General features: G+C 43.2%; 1 protein-coding gene across 1 annotated transcript in view; it reads right to left on the reverse strand.

The window, feature by feature from the left end:
- SLC7A14 (solute carrier family 7 member 14) overlaps positions 1 to 20,338 on the reverse strand; it is a 120,153-nt gene that overhangs the window by 61,208 nt on the left and 38,607 nt on the right. The window contains exon 2 of the mRNA XM_065876198.1: positions 7,232 to 7,688. Within this exon, the coding sequence (XP_065732270.1) occupies positions 7,232 to 7,535 (304 nt within the window). The 5' untranslated portion in view covers positions 7,536 to 7,688. The remainder of the gene's footprint in view (positions 1 to 7,231; positions 7,689 to 20,338) is intronic.

Below are 20,338 nucleotides of genomic sequence, written 5' to 3' on the forward strand. Positions count from 1 at the left end.
GGTTGAGTAAAATAATGTGTAAAGCAATTAGAACTCTTTAGGTACACAGTAAGTGCTCAATAAATGGTAGCTGCTGCTATCATTATTATTATCATGACTATTATTGCCATAATTACTTATCAGGTTTAGCATTCATCTCCATTAATGGAGATGATGGGTCCTTTAGGGTAGAGACAATTTCTTTCTTTTTTTTTTTTAATTAATTAATTAATTAATTTTAGTTTTGTCTGTGTTGGGTCTTCCTTTCTGTGCAAGGGCTTTCTCCAGTTGCGGCGAGCAGGGGCCACTCTTCATCGTGGTGCGCGGGCCTCTCACTGTCGCGGCCTCTCTTGTTGCGGAGCACAGGCTCCAGACGCGCAGGCTCAGTAGTTGTGGCTCACGGGCGCAGTTGCTCCGCAGCATGTGAGATCCTCCCAGACCGGGGCTCGAACCCATGTCCCCTGCATTGGCAGGCGGGTTCTCAACCACTGCGCCACCAGGGAAGCCCCGACAATTTCTTATTTATTTTTGGTATTGCTCCAGGACTGGCATATGGTAGGTACCCAATACAGCTTTCCCAAACCATATCTTATTAGATTCTTGCTACTATTTCTCATGAGCAGATGATAAAAATTACTGATATAGTGTACCGGGCGGGGGACTGATACTATGCATGCTTACTGTCATTTAATCCTTACCAAAACCACCTGAGAAATGGGCTGAAAGGGTAGTTGTAGACAGTGCAAGAGCTTAGGAGTCATTCAGACCTACACTCTGTTTGAGGTTCAATTTTATTAATATTAAAAGAACTGGAAATAAGTTTTATTTCTCCACTCACGTTCCATTCATAGGAGCCTCTTGGGGCAGATTACTTTTAATGGCCAGGTGTCGCTGACACGGAGGCTTTGCTTTGTGTTTTATCCCAAGCCGGTGAACTAGAGAACCTCTATAAACTACCCGCCTTCCATCCCTCATCTTGCAACAAAGCTGTCAGTGGGAACCAGGAAGAAAAACTATTTCCCCTATCTGGTTTACACAGTCTGGTATATACAAAAGGGTTTTAAGGTTTGGCATGGGCACAGGGTCTGGTTGTGGGCTGCTGAGCTCTTTAAGAGTAGATAAGACCTTTTGGACAAGGGTAAAGGTTACAGCACAAGCTGCTTCCTCTGATAAATTTCCCTCCACCTGTGATAGGGCTGTGGGCAGTTATGGTGTTGGGGCAGGAACAGTAGGAGGAGCCTGGGAAGTTTTTTTTCTTTTTTAAATTTTATTTATTTTTGGCTGCGTTGGGTCTTTGTTGCTGCATGCAGGCTTTTCTCTAGTTGTGGCGAGCGGGGGCTACTCTTTGTTTCAGTGCACGGGCTTCTCATTGCGGTGGCTCCTCTTGTTGTGGAGCACGGGCTCTAGGCGCGTGGGCTTCAGTGGTTGTGGCGCACAGGCTCTAGAGCACAGAGCTCCGTTTTTGTGGTACATGGGGCTTAGTTGCTTTGCGGCATGTGGGATCTTCCCGGACCAGGGATTGAACCCGTGTTCCCTGCATTCGTAGGCAGATTCTTAACCATTGCGCCACCAGGGAAGTCCCTGGGAAGTTTTTGTAACTTTGGGTCTTGTCAAATTATAGAGAAAGTGGCTCTCTCTCTTAGATTTGTTTCATGTTATAAGCTGGTTTGCATCTCATGGGAGATGATGCCACAAGGGCAAAAGTCTCTTAAGAATCTGCTGGCCAAGAAGACCTAAATAGACATTTCTCCAAAGAAGATATACAGACTGCCAACAAACACATGAAAGAATGCTCAACATCATTCATCATTAGAGAAATGCAAATCAAAACTACAATGAGATATCATCTCACACCAGTCAGAATGGCCATCATCAACAAATCTAGAAACAATAAATGCTGGAGAGGGTGTGGAGAAGAGGGAACACTCTTGCACTGCTGGTGGGAATGTGAATTGGTTCAGCCACTATGGAGAACAGTATGGAGATTCCTTAAAAAACTAAAAATAGAACTACCATATGACCCAGCAATCCCACTACTGGGCATATACCCTGAGAAAACCAAAATTCAAAAAGAGTCATGTACCAAAATGTTCATTGCAGCTCTATTTACAATAACCCGGAGATGGAAACAACATAAGTGCCCATCATCAGATGAATGGATAAAGAAGATGTGGCACATATATACAATGGAATATTACTCAGCCATAAAAAGAAACGAAATTGAGCTATTTGTAATGAGGTGGATAGACCTAGAGTCTGTCATACAGAGTGAAGTCAGAAAGAAAAAGACAAATACTGCATGCTAACACATATATATGGAATTTAAGAAAAAAAAATGTCATGAAGAACCTAGGGGTAAGACAGGAATAAAGACGCAGACCTACTGGAGAATGGACTTGAGGATATGGGGAGGGGGGAGGGTGAGCTGTGACAGGGCGAGAGAGAGTCATGGACGTATACACACTAACAAACGTAAGGTAGATAGCTAGTGGGAAGCAGCCACATGGCACAGGGATATTGGCTCGGTGCTTTGCGACCGCCTGGAGGGGTGGGATAGGGAGGGTGGGAGGGCGGGAGACGCAAGAGGGAAGACATATGGGAACATATGTATATGTATAACTGATTCACTTTGTTATAAAGCAGAAACTAACACACCATTGTAAAGCAATTATACCCCAATAAAGATGTTAAAAAAAAAAAAGAATCTGCTGGCCAAATAGTTCCTATCTTAACATACATTTCCTCTTCTTGTAGGTCATGGCTATTCCAGAGGTAGCTCCTGGTTCCTATAGTGGAGTAGTCCTTAACCCTGGCTGCACATTAGAATTCCCTGGGGAGTTTTTTAAAAATGCCAGTTCCTGGGCTCTACCCCAGTCCAACTGAATTAGAATCTCTAGGGCATAGAGCCTGAGCATCAGTATTTTAAAAAAGAAATAAACAGAAATTAAAAAAATTTTAAAATGAGTCACAAACTGAGAGAAAATATTTGCAAAACCATATATCTAATAAAGAACTTGTATCCGAAATATATAAAGAAGTCTTAAAAGTTAATAAGAAAATGAAGACTCCAATTAAATAATGAGAAAAATATTTGAACACATTACCAAAAAGTATATTTGCATGGCAAATAAATACATAAAAAGATGCTCAAAATATTTGTAATTAGGGAAATGCAAATTTCAACCGTACTGAAATATCACCATACACCGTCCAAAATGGCAAACAAACAAATAAAACAACCACAAAAAAACACACCTGACAATTCTTAGTGCTGGCAAAGAACAGAGCAACTGGAACTCTCATGTATAGCTGGTGAGAATCAAAAACAAGATAGCTACTTTGGGAAAATGTCTGGCAGTTCATTATAAAGTTAAACATATACTTGCCACAAAACCCAGCAATTCCACTCCTAGGTATTACTCAAGAGAAATGACAACTTGTGTTCACACAAAAACCTGTACACAGATATTTATAATGGCTTAATTCATAATGGTCCCAGACTGGATCAACCCAGTTGTCCTTCAACTAGTAAATGAATAAACTGTGTGGGGCTTCCCTGGTGGTGCAGTGGTTAAGAATCCACCTGCCAATGCAGGGGACACAGGTTTGATCCCTGGTCTGGGAAGATCCCACATGCCGTGGAGCAACTAAGCCTGTGTGCCGCAACTACTGAGCCTACGCTCTAGAGCCCGCCAGCCACAACTACTGAGCCCGCCTGCCACAACTACTGAAGCCCGCCTGCCTAGAGCCCCTGCTCTGCAACAAGAGAAGCCACCACAATGAGAAGCCCGCGCACAGCAACAAAGAGTAGCCGTCGCTCACGGCAACTAGAAAAAGCCTGTGCGCAGCAACGAAGACCCAACAGAACCAGAAAATAAAAATAAAAAATAAAATAAATTGAAAAGAAAAAAACAAACTGTGGAATATCCATATGGTGGGATACTACTCAGAAATAAAGTGTAATGTCTCATTGATAACACACAACATGAATGAATCTTAGATGCACCATACTAAGTGAAAGAAACTGAACTCAAAAGGTTACCTGCTGAATGAGTCCATTTATATAACATTCTGGAAAAGGCGAAAGTACAGAGACAGAAAATGTCTCTGGTTGCCTGGGGTTCGGGGTGGCAGGAGGGGAAAATCACAAAGAGGTAACATGAAGGAATTTTTTGGGGGGTGATGGAACTCTTCTGTGTCTTGATTGTAGTGGAGGTTACACAATTGTGTGTATTGGTCAAAACTCATAGAATTGTATATTTAAAAGGGTCAACTTTACTGTACGTACTTATAACTCAGTAAAGCTGAGCCTCCCTTCCCCAATCCATTGTTCAGAAGCAAATTCCCCAATTTAAATTCATAGTCAGGGTTGAGAGATGTTGCTGGCGTAATAAATTCAAATCTAGTTTCTGTTATTTAAACTTCAGTTTCCTCATATGTAAAACTGGAGATAATAAAACCTACTTTGAAGAGATATTATGAATCTTAAACGTGATGATGTATGGCAAACTCCTAATATAGGGTTTGGCACAAAATAATAATAACCACTTAATAGGTGCTACGTGCCAGGTGTTGTATGGGCATTTTACAGATATCTCATTTAGTCTTTACAACAGCTCTATGAAGTAGGTATTATTGTCACCATTTTCAGGGTGGAGAGACTGAGGCTCAGAGAAGTTACGGAACTTGCTCAGAGTCTCACAGCTGGTCAGTGGCTGAGGCAGGTTCCAAGTCTAAACTTATCGTTACTGATTACTTTACCACTCTGAAATCTTAATTTCAAGCATCCTGCTCTTCAGCTTCACTTCTATCTTCTAGTTCACTTTCTCGGTGTTTTTACTTCAGTGATTTCCTGACCTCATTGAGAACACCAGTCTTCATCGATCCTACCACTTCTCGTAAATCACCACTACCTTCATGTTCTCACTTCCTTTCTCATCCAACTTAAGTTGTGTGGTCCAGCAGTATTTCCTCTTCCTTTTCTAGTATTCCTAGTATCATGGCTTTTTTCCCCCTCTCTCTCTGCCTAGGAAAAGCTAAATCTAGTCAATCCCAACTTTTTCTTTATTCTGCTCTTGCAACCAAGCAGCAGTTATTGCTGGAGATAGATGCAGATATGGAGAAGCAGTGGGAAGTTGGGTCCAGAGAGAAGCTATATGGAGATAATGGTGTGGGAGTGGAAAGAAGAGGGTGGAGGGAGACTTTCCTTGGTTTAATGGCAAAGGATCATAGAGTGAGAGGCCTGGTTGAAGAAACCTGATATAAAAATGCTAACTTTGGCACAGTTATTTTGGTCCTATCCCTGGCTGGGGGCTCTAGGAGGATTCTGGCTGGCCTCAGCTGGGAGATGTCAGTTACAAAGTGTAGAGAAGCGTTATGGACGAGGCCATGTGCAGAGAAGGGCATCACTACTGGGACAGAAGCAGGGCTTTCTTTTGGTGCCTGGTGCTGTGGTGAAGGCATCAATTACTGGCCAGTACCAGAGCCTTCGGTGGAGCTGGTTCAGTGATGTGCTGGTAAATGTTTAACAACTCACTCTCTGAAAACAAACAGCAAACAGACAAACTCTGATTTGTAGCATTTGCAAATTTCTGTGGTGTAAATACTCCCTCCATAGCCCCAGTCTAGGTTACACAGCGCCCATGAGCACAACGTCAGGGGGACAGGCTACCAGAATGTGACTGGGCCTTGTTCTAATTTCTAAATGTAATGAAGCACCTTGAAGGATAAGAAGGAAGGATTCATTTGTGGGAATTGTCATGGTTTGGGGGACTGGGCCTTAATAGGATGGGATCTAGAGGAGACTGTGCAGTCTGCGTTGACCAGGCAGGACTCTGAACCGTCTGCCCTACGTCCTCTGTAGGACTCCCTGGTTACATGCCTCCCTTTTGTCTTACCACTGCTCTTCTGTTCTATGTGCTAACATTTTTAGATTTATAAATTTATGGTGAGTAATAATCTGGCACCTTCCCCCAAATAATTTCCTTGCCAAACAAGTTTGAAAATGATTGCAATCAGGTTAATATTAATAGAATTTCAAGCATCCACAGAATTTATTCATATATAAGGAAGAAATCCTCTATTCTGCAGGAATCTCAAATATTAGGATATTCATGCATATTAGAGAATGACTTCAGGAAAAGATAGTGGTAAGACCAACAAGGATATAAGCCATGACAGGAGATAAATCAAATCGGTCCTGGAAATATTTTCCTCATCACATTAAAACGATGTCAGATATAAACCAGTGCACTTTCTGATGGCATTTCCCTAGTCTGTGCATCCCACATGGATGGAGACTGTTTAGTCTGGATGTACGATACTAATGTAGAACTCTTCTTGTGATGGTGTGCATTAGTACACAGAACTCCCAGTGTAGGTTAGCATCTTTACTTCTCCAGAAACATTTGAAGAGGCCACAACATTCACTGCCAAGACATGAGTTGACCCACGTGATCTGCCAATCCCAAACCCAGCAAAGCCACATGATTTTGCAGTATAACCATCAAGAAGCAGTAAGTTTTCCTTTTCTTTCTTTTTCAAGGTGTCCATTGACCCATCCCCAGCATCTGGGAAGATACTGTGGATTCCAACTCAAGAGGAGGAAAGAGGAAAAGGAAATAGAGCTATTTCACAAACTATCAACATGTAAGTCCTGGTACTTCATTAAAAAAAGCAAACGCGTTTTATGATTCTTTCTCAAGGAGAGAGAAGGCGCTAGCTGAGCTACCTCTGCAGAACATCAGTCTGTTGAAGTGCTGTGGCAGATGGTGCTTTGTGATTCTCACGATGGTTTTATTTCCTAACTTGCTTTCCTCCTGCTTGGAGATCAGTGCTATGAGGCTCATAAAATCCCAATCATATCAGATTTACTGACTTGTCATTTTGCTACTCTGCCGATCCAGTATTTATTATTTATATCCTGGCTATATCCACCCCCCACGAAAGAACTGACCTTTCTTCTCCTGAAAGGGAGACAGAATAAAAATAGAGCCATTAGGACATGACAGGGAATGAGAAGTTGGGCAATGGCTAGGCACCAGAATATTTATTTGGATCGAAAAACCAAAGAAAAAGGAAGCTACTACAATGAGCCCAAACCTAGCACTGAACTCCCTGATAGTCAAGGCAAAAAGGGGGCATGATGACCACTTTGCTCATCTCACCACTAAATACTCTAGGAGAGCGGGACGAACAGTAACAGGCCGGCAGGCACGCTCTCCACAGGCCTGCGCCTGCACAAGTTGCGTACCTGACAGTATGGATGCAACGGCTGCAATGATGAAGGACACAATGACGCCGGGTCCCGCCATTTCCTTGGCCACCAGGCCAGACACCACGTACATCCCAGTGCCCACGCAGCTGCCGACTCCGAGTGAGATGAGGTCCACGGTGGTGAGCACCTGGGCTAGCTTGGTGCCATGTGCTGTGGTGGCCCCAGTTCCCTCTAGCATGGACTCCACCGGTTTGGTGCGCAGGATCCTGGAGTGCATGGCGTACCAGGCAGCCCCCCACTGCACTCGCCGGGGGTCCAGGGAGGCGAGGAAGCCACTCATCCTGAGCGAGATGGGTTGTGGTGAAGGTCAACTGATAGCAGAGGGCTGCAGAAGCCTTAGTGGATGCTTCTGGAACTCATCTAGTGACCAGGGATCTCCCTTTTAGGAAAGGTCGAGAGGTCCCCAGGGCAGACTTCTCCTGGGAATGAATGTCTGCAGGAAAAACACAAGAAAAAGGTAGATGAGACCAAGTGCGAAACAAACTATGGCTTGAAGGCATTGATGGAGGTCAGTGTACTGAACTGGTAGAACTGATCTAACCTGTGTATTTATAATGCAGGAGGGTTGCATTTCCCCCTTTGTCTTGCCTCCAGTCCTAAATGACAGTCCGTAGTTTGCACTGTGTGGCATAGTTGTTATGAAGAGGGTGGTCTGAGTCAGGGCTCTGCTACTTACGGTTCTGGGAACTTAGAAACGTTACTTCATGTCTCTGTGCTTCAGTTTCTACTGCATAGTGGGGATAATCAAGCCTCCTGCCTTGTGTCGATGTGAGAATTAAATTAGTGTTTGTCTAAAAAGAGCTTAAGACAATGCCTGGCCTGTGGAGAATGCTCTTCTGTCAAACTCTAAGTGCTTCTTACCTGGCTCTGCCAAGACTTGGTCTGTGATTCTTGGGCATAATCTCTGGGGACACAAGTCCTCATTTTTTATATAAGGATGTAAAATTGGATCTGTGACTCTCAAGAGGGGCAGTGCCACCCCACGGGATTGTCTTCGAACTTTGTTCTCAAATGAAATGAAAATGTTTTGAGAAATTTTTTGCTCTCAGAGGTTGGGGTAGGGGGAGTGTTCATGGCATTTTGTTGGTGGGCCCCAGAGATGTTAAACGCGTGGGATGGTGTCATACCATTTTCAGATATCGGACATTTATTTTTTAGTTAATTAATTTTATTTTTGGCTGCGTTGGATCTTCGTTGCTGCGCACAGGCTTTTCTCTGGTTGTGGTGAGCGGGGGCTACTCTTCATTGCGGTGCATGGGCTTCTCATTGCAGTGGCTTCTCTTGTTGCGGAGCACGGGCTCTAGGCACGCAGGCTTCAGTAGTTGTGGCGCACGCGCTTAGTCGCTCCGCGGCATGTGGGATCTTCCCGGACCAGAGATCGAACCCGTGTCCCCTGCATTGGCAGGCAGATTCTTAACCACTGTGCCGCCAGGGAAGCCCTGGACATTCTTGTAGGTGAAAATTCTGGTTATGATGATCTGAAGCTAAAACCTAACTCTGTTTTACATATAAGCACATGAGATTATTTTGGATGGTTTTAATAGACAAGTACCTTGACTTTTCCAGGAAGGCAATTATAGAATAAATTGAAGGAAGATTGTAAATTCTTTAGTTTTGAACTTAAGTGGAGTTCATCACTGTTTTAGAAAACGAAGGCACCCTTTCAGTGCAGCCTATGGTGCTGCATCACCCATTCAGCACACCTGTAACAGCCTGCCGTTTGAAACTGGCACGTTTACAGTACTTTTTCATATAGTGCAAGCATCTCATGATGACAGCTGTACTTGCCTGAGTGTTTAAATACTGAAATATGTTATATACAGGCAGGTTACCCATGAATTTTGCTTTAGGATATTAAAGAGGGGTGTATCAAGATATGTATTACAAAAAAGAGATGCTGGGTCTAATAGACTTGAGAATTATTGTACTAGATGATTTCTAAAGTTTTGTCAAGTTAGAAAATGCCAAGATTATATGAAGTTACTTTCTTTGGAAGCCAGAAGCTTCATAAAATTCTATAAAGAATTTTTAAAGTACATCTGGAACATTGATTCCAAGTACTGTGCTGATAAGCCTAGGACATTTACATTTACAGCAAGTTCCAGCCCGTGTAATCTACCCATATTATTAATTAATACGACTTAGCACTTAATGTAACACTTGTCCACTTCTAAAAGTTTTGTAGATACAACCTAATTAGAAGAATCAGGTGAAATGTAGCAGTTTGGCTCACAGGGGTTGGGTGATGGACCTACTGGTTTAATTTCCTCCTAAATTTGGCAGCGTTGCTTCATGCTGTGTGTTAATTCTTGACATCTTAGATATCAGTACATTTAGATAGTGCCACTGTATATACCAGAGTCATTCAAAAGCCTAGAGTGCCAGCATTTTTTTTTTTAAGATTTCCAGATTTGTGAGAAAATGTATACCAGGAAGGCTGCAAGAACAACTGCTCTACTGGAGCTCTTGAGCTCTTGTGGGGAAATCAATGTACACATCTATTTAATTTCAACCCAGCCAGCATGTACTGAGCATCCGTTATGTGCCAGGCATGATGTTAGGCTCAGGGATGCAAAGACACGGTCCCTGCTCTCGTGGAGGTTCCAGTCTAGAACTGGAGATGATGGTCACCCAAATCACAATGCGAGGGAGAAGGTTTTTTGTTTTTTTTTTTCTGAAAACCTTGTCTTTACTTATTTTTCATATTACAAATGTATATAGCATGGCCATTGCAGAAAAATCAGACAGTATCAATAATAACATTCAGTGAAGATAGATAAGACAATTCAACACACAGATAGAAAAATAAAAACCAGATCATTCTAGAGAGGGATAAGGGGTATGTTGTAGTGTCCCCCCAAAATTTATATGTTGAAGCTCTAATCCTCAGTACCTCAGAACGTGACCTTATTTGGAAATAGAGTCGTTGCAGATGTACTGAATAATTAACTAAGATGAAGTCACATTGCAGTAGGATGGGGCCCTAACCCAATACAACTGGTGTCCTTATAAAGAGAGGAAATTTGGACACAGAGCCACACACACAGGGAGAACGAGCTGTGAAGGTGAAGGCAGAGATCAGGGTGATGCGTCTGCAAGCTAGGGAACACCAAGGGTTGCCAGCAAACCACCAGAAGCTAGGAAAGAGCCCTGGAACAGATCCTTCCTCACAGCCTCAGAAGGGACCAACCCTGCTGACACCTTGATCTCAGACTTCCAGAACTGTGAGACAATAAATTTCTGTTATTTAAGCCTTGCAGTTTGTGATACTTAGTTATAGCAGCCCATGCAAATGAATACAGGCTATAAAGGAAGTCAGACAGGGTGATGAAGGGGCGAGAGGGTCTCTGTGGTCACAGCATTGGCTCCTGAGTGACGGGAAGCAGCCGGTCATGCCAGGTGTCAGGGGAGAGCGTCTTGCAGAGCTGGGCCAGAGGGGAGACGGGGTGGCCTGCTCTGGGAACTGAGTGACACTGGGACAGTGTGACGAGGAGGATTCAGGTACCACGTGAGAGCTTTACATGTGTCAACTAGTTAAATCTGCATTTACAGGTGAGGCAGAGAAGGCCGGGGAGGTCCAGTAACGTCTCCAAAGTCATGGAGCCCATAAGTGCAGAGCTGGGCCTTGGCTCCACTTGCCAAGCTGTTATTCCTGGCTTTCCTGCCTGAGGGGCACAGGGTCAGACTGCTGAGCGTCTCTCAAGCCCAGGCAAGGGGTTTGTGTTTACTCTAAGAGCCATGAGAAGCCATGGGAGCGTTTTATTCAGGTGGGCAACATGATATGATTTACATTTTTAAAAGCTCATTGTAGCTGCTGTGCAGTTAACTGAGGACTCGTGCCTGATGATGAGTCAGTGCCAGGACAGATGTGTCAGTACAGAGGGGAGTGAGGTGTGGACCTGCTGCTGAGGGCAGCCGTGGTTCTCCAGCTTGGCTGCACAGGGGAATTACCTGGGGATCTTTCGGGAGCAATGGTGCCTGGCCTCAGCCCCAGAAATCCCAATTTAATGGGTCTGAGGTGTGGCATAGATATAGGGATTCCTTAGATCCTTACAGCTCCCCAGGTGATTCTAGCACAGCAGGGTTAGGGTCCACTGCCCTGTGAGTAATGACTAACGTGCTGGTGTAGAAAACCAGATACTGCCTGTGATGGTTAATTTTACTTGTCAACCTGACTGGGCTAAGTGATGCCAAATAGCTGGTCAAACATTATTTCTGGGTGTGTCTGTGAGAGTGTCTCTGGAAGAGATTAGCATCTGAATCGGTGGACTGAGTAGAGAAGATCCCCTCATCAGCATGGGTGGGCATCATCTGATCCCTTGAGGGCCTGAATAGAACAAAAAGGCAGAGGAAGAGTGAATTCACTGATTCTGCTTGAGCTGAGATACCCATCTTCTCCTCTCCTCGGACACTGGTGCTTCTGGTTCTTGAGCTTTCAGACCCAAACCGGGACTCACACCACCTGCCCCTCCCGATTTTCAGGCCTTCTGACTCAGACTGAATGATACCATCAGCTTTCCTGGTTCTCCAGGTTGCAGACAGCTGATCATGGGACTTCTTACCCTCCATAACATGTGAGCCAATTCCTCATGTAAGAAATTCCCTCATATGTATCTGTATAAATCCTATTGGTTCTCTTTCTCTGGAGAACTTTGACTGACCCATTGCCATTTTCCACGTGGGGTCCCAAGGCCGACAGGTACTTCCTGTTTCTCTTCCTGGGCAGGTAACTGGGCCTTTCAGCAGCAGTCTTCTGCAGGCAGTGACTGTGGATCTGGAGATACCCTTTGGGATATTTGTCCTGATCAGCCCTTCATCAGAAACTGTCACAGAGACACTGAGAAAAGAACCAGGCTGGTTAGGGACGTGACAGTTTCACTTTGGTAGATAATCAGAAATCATGGTGAAAACATAGAGAATCAACTAGAATAAAAGTTGAAGGTGGTAGAATTCCTTCCTGGCTCCATTCCCTCCATGTAATTCCTCTGAGTGCTTGCTTTATTGATGCAAACAGGGGCTTGGGGCATTTCCTTTCTTGGTTGGAAATTTACTGGAGAGAACAAAATGTACAAAAGAAAACATGCTTCTAAGTGACTATTGACAATATCCATATTCATTACCCCCAGATTATGTTAATCAAAGAGAGTTTTGGAAGCTTATTGCTCTTGTCTTTCCAAGATGAGCAATAAATGTGTGTTGTGCTTTCTCTAGCACTTTAATTCAAGTTTCTCAAAATACTTCACAGCTATAGCTAAGGAAGGCTTGCAGGGCCCCGTGAGAAGGAAGTCATCATTGTGGTGTTTGCCGACATGCTTGAGGGTTCAGTGGGCTCCAAGTATAATGACAGAAAGAGCAGGTTTGTGTGAGGATGAAAATAATTTTATGGCTTGGAAGTTCACCGACTAGGTAGAATTGTTGAATTAGGTTGGAGCCTGCGTTCGGAGGTGAAGAGAGGAAGGAAACGAAGGCTAACAAAACAGTAAACAGCCTCAAATCATTCCTGCCTGATTTTGCAAATACGCTAAGGGATTACAAAAATCCCTTCCCGACACTTCCTGTGAGCTGGTGTCCAGCCTTTGCTGGAACATCTGGAGCAGCAGGAACATTGGCTGGTAGAAGCTGCCCCTTCACGTGGTTGAACAGTTAGGATTGCAACAAAATTCTTCTAGTCAACGTCCCCAAGCAAAAGGAGGTTGCAGTTGAAAGTGCCAGGTTTGATGAGTCCTTCCAGGTGACTGCAGGATCTGAAGGAGCCTTCTGAGGCCCCGCCCCCAACTCCTGTACACTGGGTCGTGTGCTTGCCCTCCTTCCCACCAGCCCTGCTGCTTCTCCTCTGGGCTGAGCTCCTGGCTCCTCGTTAAGAACCTAATTCAGGAGCCAGGTCCCCTGGGTTCAAAGTCTGGCTCTGCCCTTACTCGCTAAGAGCCTCTCCATGCTTCAGTTTTGCCATCTATAAAATGGGATAATAAGGGCGCTAACTAGCTCACAGGGCTAGTTAGGAGTGAAGGAATTAACGTGTGTGGAGCTTTTAGCACAGTGTCTGGCATACATGACTGCCAGGAAGTGGCAGCCTGCTAGCATCACCCTCCTCTGGCCGATGACCAGGTCTTTTTGTCCCTGACTGCTGACACCCCCTCCCACCTCCCTAGGCAGCTCTTAGAGGGTCCTTGGCCTACTGCCCAGCCCTTACCCAGGGCTCTTCTCTGCTGAAGCTCCCCTGGATCCTATGGCTGCAGACTGTACACCCTGGTATTTCACTCGTAGGTGTTCATGCTTGCCTTTTTCATGCTTTTAGGGAAGGGCTTTCTCCTTTCCGGTGTTTTGTTATCTAAAGGGGTATCCTCAGCCGATTTGCTTGGACCTTTGGATGTTATATCTGCTCTCATTCCTTTACACCCTTGACTTTTCTGCCCCAAATGCACACACACAAAGGTGGCTAGGGTATGGTGGATTCACCTGTAGTCACCACCCTATCCCTGAAAGCACGACCTCCTTTTGACTTTCTTGCTTGTGGCTTACGGTGGCTCACTTAGCCGGAGCCTTTGATGGCAGATTCTCTGCTGAGGTCCTGGCTTCTGTTGCTCTTCTGTTTCTTCCAAACTTGCCAGTTATGGCTCTAAGTTCGTCTCCCAACTGTGGAGTCACTTGCCTGTGAGTCACTATGATTTTACACGAGGCGGCCAGACACAGGTCAGATATATGTGAATCCCAGGGTCTGCGGCGTCCGAACAGAACACCCTAGTAAATTGAATTGAGATCTATGTCCTGGTAAATTTCTCCTGTTGTCCCCAGTTTTGTTCTCTGTATCTGTACTGATTAATAGGGCTAATCTGTTTATAGGAAAGTCTTCAAGTTTTTGAAGGCAACTAACATATCTCTTGGAGTCTTATCTTCCCCAGACTAAACATCTTCAATTTCTTCAGTGATCAGCAGTGTCTCACATGGTATGGCTTCTAGATCGATCACGTTCTGATTTGTACTTCTTGGGCAGGCTGCAGTTTATCATGGTGACATTTTTGAACCATAAAAGAGTGGTAAGGGAGATGTTTTTGATCAGTCTGGCCCTGTGTGAGTGTGTGTGTGTGTGTGAGTGTGTGTGTGTGAGTGTGAGTATGTGTGTGTGAGTGTGAGTGTGCGCGCGCACACGCATGAACCTCCTAAATCATGCAATGCTGGTGCCTGACAAACTCACTCAGATGTACAGCTGGCTTTAAAACCAGCGTTCCTGATTTTCAGATTGCCAACCTTCCCAATATGTCTTTGCTAAGTGTTTGATTGAGATCTCAGACACAGCTGGCTTTGTTTTGCTTGGAATGTTTTTTAAAGGAGAGTTTGAATCTATGACAACTGAATAGCTATGCAAAAGAGGTGGTACCATTTCGGCTTCCTTTACAAAGCTTGCTATTTCTTTTTCTGTTTCTAAAAAGTTATTGACTGTGTTAATCAGCTTTTGCTGCAGTAATAAGCAGTCTTAAATTTCAATATGTTAAAACAATGACATCTATCTTTTTTCTGATACATATTTTAAAATATATATTTATTCTTTTAAATTGATTTACAACGTTGTGTTAGTTTCAGGTGTACAGCAAAGTGATTCAGTTGTACATATATATATATATATATATGTATATATATATATATATGTCACTTTCTCCTCCAACACCCAGGCAGGGAGGATATCCCCACCTGACATCATCTTCCCCTCCTTCCTCCCCCTGACGTCACGCCAGTGCTCTTCCTACTGCTCCATATTTAAGAAGGTGGACAGAGCTGCCTCCATTTTCTTTGTATGATATCACAGTCATGCCAGGCTTGGGGTGATCCCCAAAGGAAAGCGAGGCATTTACCTAGCTGTCTATGTGGTAATGTTCCTTTAAAGGAGCTGAGGGTGTTTAATGTTCCTGAAAACTTTTCCTATTGACTTGGCTTCAGTGGGAATTTCTTCATCCTAATTTGGAGAAGCAAGAGTCTTGTAGGAGTCTAATCAACACTTTTCTTTATTAACCAGCTGGCTTCCTCAGTATCGCTCAGGAAAATCCTTAAGTAGATACATCCCTGCAGCTTCTCTTCCTGCATATGCTAAATAGAGTTGCCCATAGGAGAAGCTCCCTCACAAATCCATAACTGCAATTTGGATGCCTTTGTGCCTATGGGTTTGGAGCCCATATTTGAAACTCCTTTTGTGTTCCCTATTCACTGTCTTAACCCATAGCCAGGCCTCTTTGTACTTTGATTCAGTTATTCTGTAGATTCTTGTCTCTGAGATTCCTTCCAGTGCCCCCAAAGGAAATTTCTACTATTCTAAAGAGTCTGCATTTTAAGTCAGATAATTTCAAGCAGATCCTTCAAATCTTGATAATGGCCGCTTGTATGTGATAGAACAATAAACAGACAAGTGGACAGATCTTAATTTTATCGATGTAGGTTATTATACACGCCTCATGAACTTTCGGTTCTCAGCAAAGCCTGACGCCACATACCCAACCCCTCTTTACCCTGGGTTTGTACTGTCTTCAATACACATCATCTGCTTTAATGGGTTCAGAGCACCTACTAAATGTCTGGCATCGTGTGTGCAAGATGCAGAGACAGAAAGAGGAGGAAGATGCCCCCCTTGTTCTCGGAGCTCCCAGGCTGGCCAGGAAGACAGGCCTGACGACGAAGTAAAACACTGACTACCAAGATTTTACTTCTTAGCCTTTGCTTCTTTCCCCGTCTTTGCCTCCCCAAAGCTATCCATATTTTCATGTTCTTTTGGCACTCAGCTCATATCTCATCTGTCATTAAACGTATGTTAACCACTTGGGGCTCCTCTTCTCTGATTTCCCCCAACTCAGCATATGTTAAGTTGTGTCTTGCCACAGATTGTTATACACCTGAAGGCTTGGGTCTCTTTAAAGCCCCCCAGATGGTTTTGTCTTGGAAAGAAAATAAAATCCAAGTTCCTTACAATGGCCTATAGGGCCGTAAGCGGCCTGGTGTCTACTTCCTCTCAGAGTTCATTGCCTGCCACCCTCCCTTTTGGTCCACTGACCTCCTCTCCGTTCTTGAAACACACTAAATTCTCTGTTGCTTCAGGGCCTTTGCACTTATTTCCCCTACCTGGAATTTCCTATCTCAGGTCTTTGCATGGCTTTCTTTTTCTCCAGATTCCAGTCTTAGCTGAAATGTCACCTCTGCAGAGAGAAGCCCTCCAGCATCATCTGGGCTAAAAGTAGCCCTGTTCTTTCAGACTCTTTCTCAAAAGTTCTATCGTCTATCTCTCTATCTGTCTTTCTGTCCTCTACTTATGTATTTATCCATCCATTTATTTTTGAGTAATTTAACCCTACTTGACATTTATTTAGCTATGTTTTCATTGTCTGTATCCTTTCTCTAGACTGTAAACCCCTTGAAGGTATGGACTTGTCTGTGTCGTTCTTTCTCGAATCCCCAGGGACCATAGCAGGGACTGGCAACCAGTAGGTAATCAACAGTTGTTTGTAGAATGAAGATTTTTCCACAGCTAAAAAGAATATTTGGCATAAAATATTTCTTTATAAAAGATATAATTTACAATAGGAGTTTGTAATAATCCGTGTTCTCTTGAGACATCTATTACAGTGTAAGATGACTTCCTTTGTTGAGTACCCTTTGTGCATAACATCAAAGAACACAAAACCTCAGAAACCATTTAATTCAAGTCTCAGATTTTACAAATGATTAAACTCATTGACTGCCTTCACAAATCCCTTTGGAAAACCAAATTATCTATATTACCTAGTTATAAATAAATTATATTTCTGTGTTTTTGATCCTTTAATATTAAGTCAAGGGAAGACTGAATTAAAAATCCACAATATTATAATATTAAAATATTTAACATGGGCTTCCCTGGTGGCACAGTGGTTGAGAGTCCGCCTGCCGATGCAGAGGACCCGGGTTCGTGCCCCGGTCTGGGAAGATCCCACATGCCGCGGAGAGGCTGGGCCCGTGAGCCATGGCCGCTGAGCCTGTGTGTCCGGAGCCTGTGCTCCGCAACGGGAGAGGCCACAACAGTGAGAGGCCTGTGTACCGCAAAAAAAAAAAAAAAAAAAAAAAAATTTAACATTAACGTCTAGTTAAGGTTACAGTTGTACTTTTTGGTATAGATGGTTCATGTACAATAGCTCCTTGGAGACTTCAAACAGTCTTTTACCCAGTCAGAGGAGTAAATATCTCATACATTATAGAGTATGCACCATAGAAGAGAAGGTATAATTTTTAGTTTGCTTCATTGCTTTTTTTTTTTTTTTTTTCCTTCATCTGGGAGGAAAATAGTTGAGCACTTTGACAGCCTGGAATTTAATGTTTTTGAAAAATGGAGATCACTTTGCCTTGTGGGTATACTGTTCATTTCTAGCTTCTGAGTCTACTTGGAAGATAGCACCCACTCCGGGTTCGTGGATCTGCAGGCCCTTGGGGCATACTCTGGATCCACAGCCCAGAGACCTCCTCTCTGGAGGCAGGTTTCTTTCCTGACTATCAGCATGTCTGTTCATTAGGAAGAGCACATTTCAATGCCAACAGCACTTAACTCACAGAGGAGTGCCAGATTCCATTTGGGGACTTTTAAATGAATTTACAACCTACAAGCTATTTGACTTAAAAGTGCTTGCTTCCAAGCTGTTGAGTTAAAATTTTTGTAAACTGCAAGTTCTTGAATTCAAATGTATTCCTCATAGAGCACATTAAGTAGCAACTGTTAATGCAAATACAAATATTCAATAATATGGATCAAAGAAATGATACTTCAGTACACTGACGGTGGGAGTGTGAACTGACATAAATGTTTTTGGAAAATAAATCTATCATGTGAAAATAATCAGGTGCAAAAAAGTTTTTTTTTTTTTTTAAGGGCCATTGCAATATCATTTATAGTGGTAAAAATTGGAAACAATGTAAATGCCAAAAATAGGGACAGAGTTAAATGGATTATGAGGCATTCAAAGAATAAAATTTTAAGCATCCAATAAAATATTGTTCTAAAATAATACTTAATGACGTAACAAATTACTCAGAATATATTAATTTAAAACAACTATAACAATAATAAAGGATATAAACTGTACAGTGTACGATTTAATTTCATTCTCTTCTGAAGGCAGAGTGTTAAAATGTTAAAAGGAGGGATCAGTAGGTGGTAGAATTAGGAATGATTTCTATTTTCATCTTTTCTGTGGTCAGCATGTATCTTTTTTTTAAATCAGGGAAAAATGTTTAATTGAAAATCAAAACAGCCTGCTCCTGTTCCTGGCAATGAAGATATATCCTTGGTTTTTGTAGTTATGTCTCCATGCGTCTCCATTATGGGGAACTGTTTTAGGATCTGTTTCCCTCATGGAATTAGATTAGCCAATATTATATTTATCACTCTTTTCACTTTGGAGATGGAATTTTCAGAGAATTTCCAAGGAAAGCTCCGACTTGGTTACAGAATCATCCTTACACAGCAGATTGGAATTACCAGGAGCCTGGGGTCAGGATTCTCCCAGTTGCTACACAAAGCTCAGGCCAATACAGGAAGATAGAATCTGCCCCCAAAGCAAATACCTCAGTCCTGTGACCCTGGCTTCTCTTAGATTGGTTTTCTTTCTTTCCAGGTTGACTATCTCCCATCCCCCAAAGGCACCCTCTTTAGGTATTGCCACACTTCAGCTATTGTCCTCCAGGCTGTCCCCACTTCTTCATATCTTGTCAGTCGTTGGCCTTCTCTGTTCTGCCTTCTGTGTGTTCCCTGCCACCAAAAGTGCATTGCTGAAATAATCAGTGGCTTCTGTGTTGCTAAATCCAATGGACATATTCTAGCCCTCATCTCCCTCCCTTGGCCTGTCAGAGGCCTTCAGCACTGTTGTTCACGTCCTCCTCAAACACTCTTGTTTCATCTTATAGCAGTGAGAGCCATGGGTTGAGTGTAGTAGTGTGCAAGCTTGATGGTGACCTCCTATTAGGAATAAGCTGTTGTGATTTTCTTCTTCTTCAGTGTAATGGGATTTTAAAAGGAAGAACGCATCCTCTAGAAGATCTTCACTGCTGGTACATTTTTAGTCCTTAATATGGGGTCTACTGTTAAATGGAATCATAGAATGATATTTACAAGTAACCATGTATTGGTCAGTGTGAGTCAACATCAAGAAACCATTATGCCATGCTGCTGGAATGTCTTGGCTGAAAGAATGATTTAGAAGGGGAAAAGACACCCTTTCATTCAACATGACAAAGAAATGGGAGAATCTACTTAACAAATATAAACAAGAATAAAAATATTCCTTGAGGTAGAGGATTAGATGGTTTACAAACTTTCAGGTCCATCTGGGCTATTGGTCATCCATGCACCTTGACCTGTACTTGGAACTGATGTGTCTGAGACTGTTGCCCTCTCTGAGATCTGAAGCTTGGTAGAAAGTGTAAAGTCCCTTTTCCAAGCTAGGCTGGTGGACCTGCTGCCCTGGAGCCTTTGACCTCCCCCCTTTCCCCGGAAGACACCAGCCCAGATGTGACCTGCTCTTCTCTGTCTACCCCAGAAGAGAAGGCCATGGTGTCTGGTGTTCAGACCCAGCCCCAGAAGACCCATTTCACTATATTCTGAATCAATGAGATACATAAAGAAGTACAGTCTCTCTAGCACCAAGCTGGGTAGGGTGGGTCAAACTCTGTGTCATATTTTGACAGCTGATGAGTATCCCAACAAATGAGCCTCTGTGTTCAGAGCCAGGTATTGAGAACACTTAATTGGTCTCACCTGTCATAGGCAAGGGCTGAGAGTGTAATTCCTTCCTGTCTGTGGTTTGCATCTGACTAGGACCCCATTCTATTTAGTTAGTGAAAATCTCCAAGTAAAAAGGGGTGAGCTCCCCTTGGGGCACATAAAAGGATTAAAACAGCCCCCTTGTTATTTTGAACTCTGGATTTCATTCTGTTGCAAATGGATATAGGGTAAAATAGACAAAAAAGAGAGTCTTTTATTGTGAGGCTAAAAACGGGGAGGTCATATGGTTATATGTCTAAAATGCAAGTCATAGTGCTTAAAAAAGAGGGTCTTCCCTCTCTGCTTTTTCTGTTCAT

The sequence above is a fragment of the Phocoena phocoena genome, chromosome 4 (assembly GCF_963924675.1).
Source record: "Phocoena phocoena chromosome 4, mPhoPho1.1, whole genome shotgun sequence".
Classification (NCBI taxonomy): Eukaryota; Metazoa; Chordata; class Mammalia; order Artiodactyla; family Phocoenidae; genus Phocoena; species Phocoena phocoena.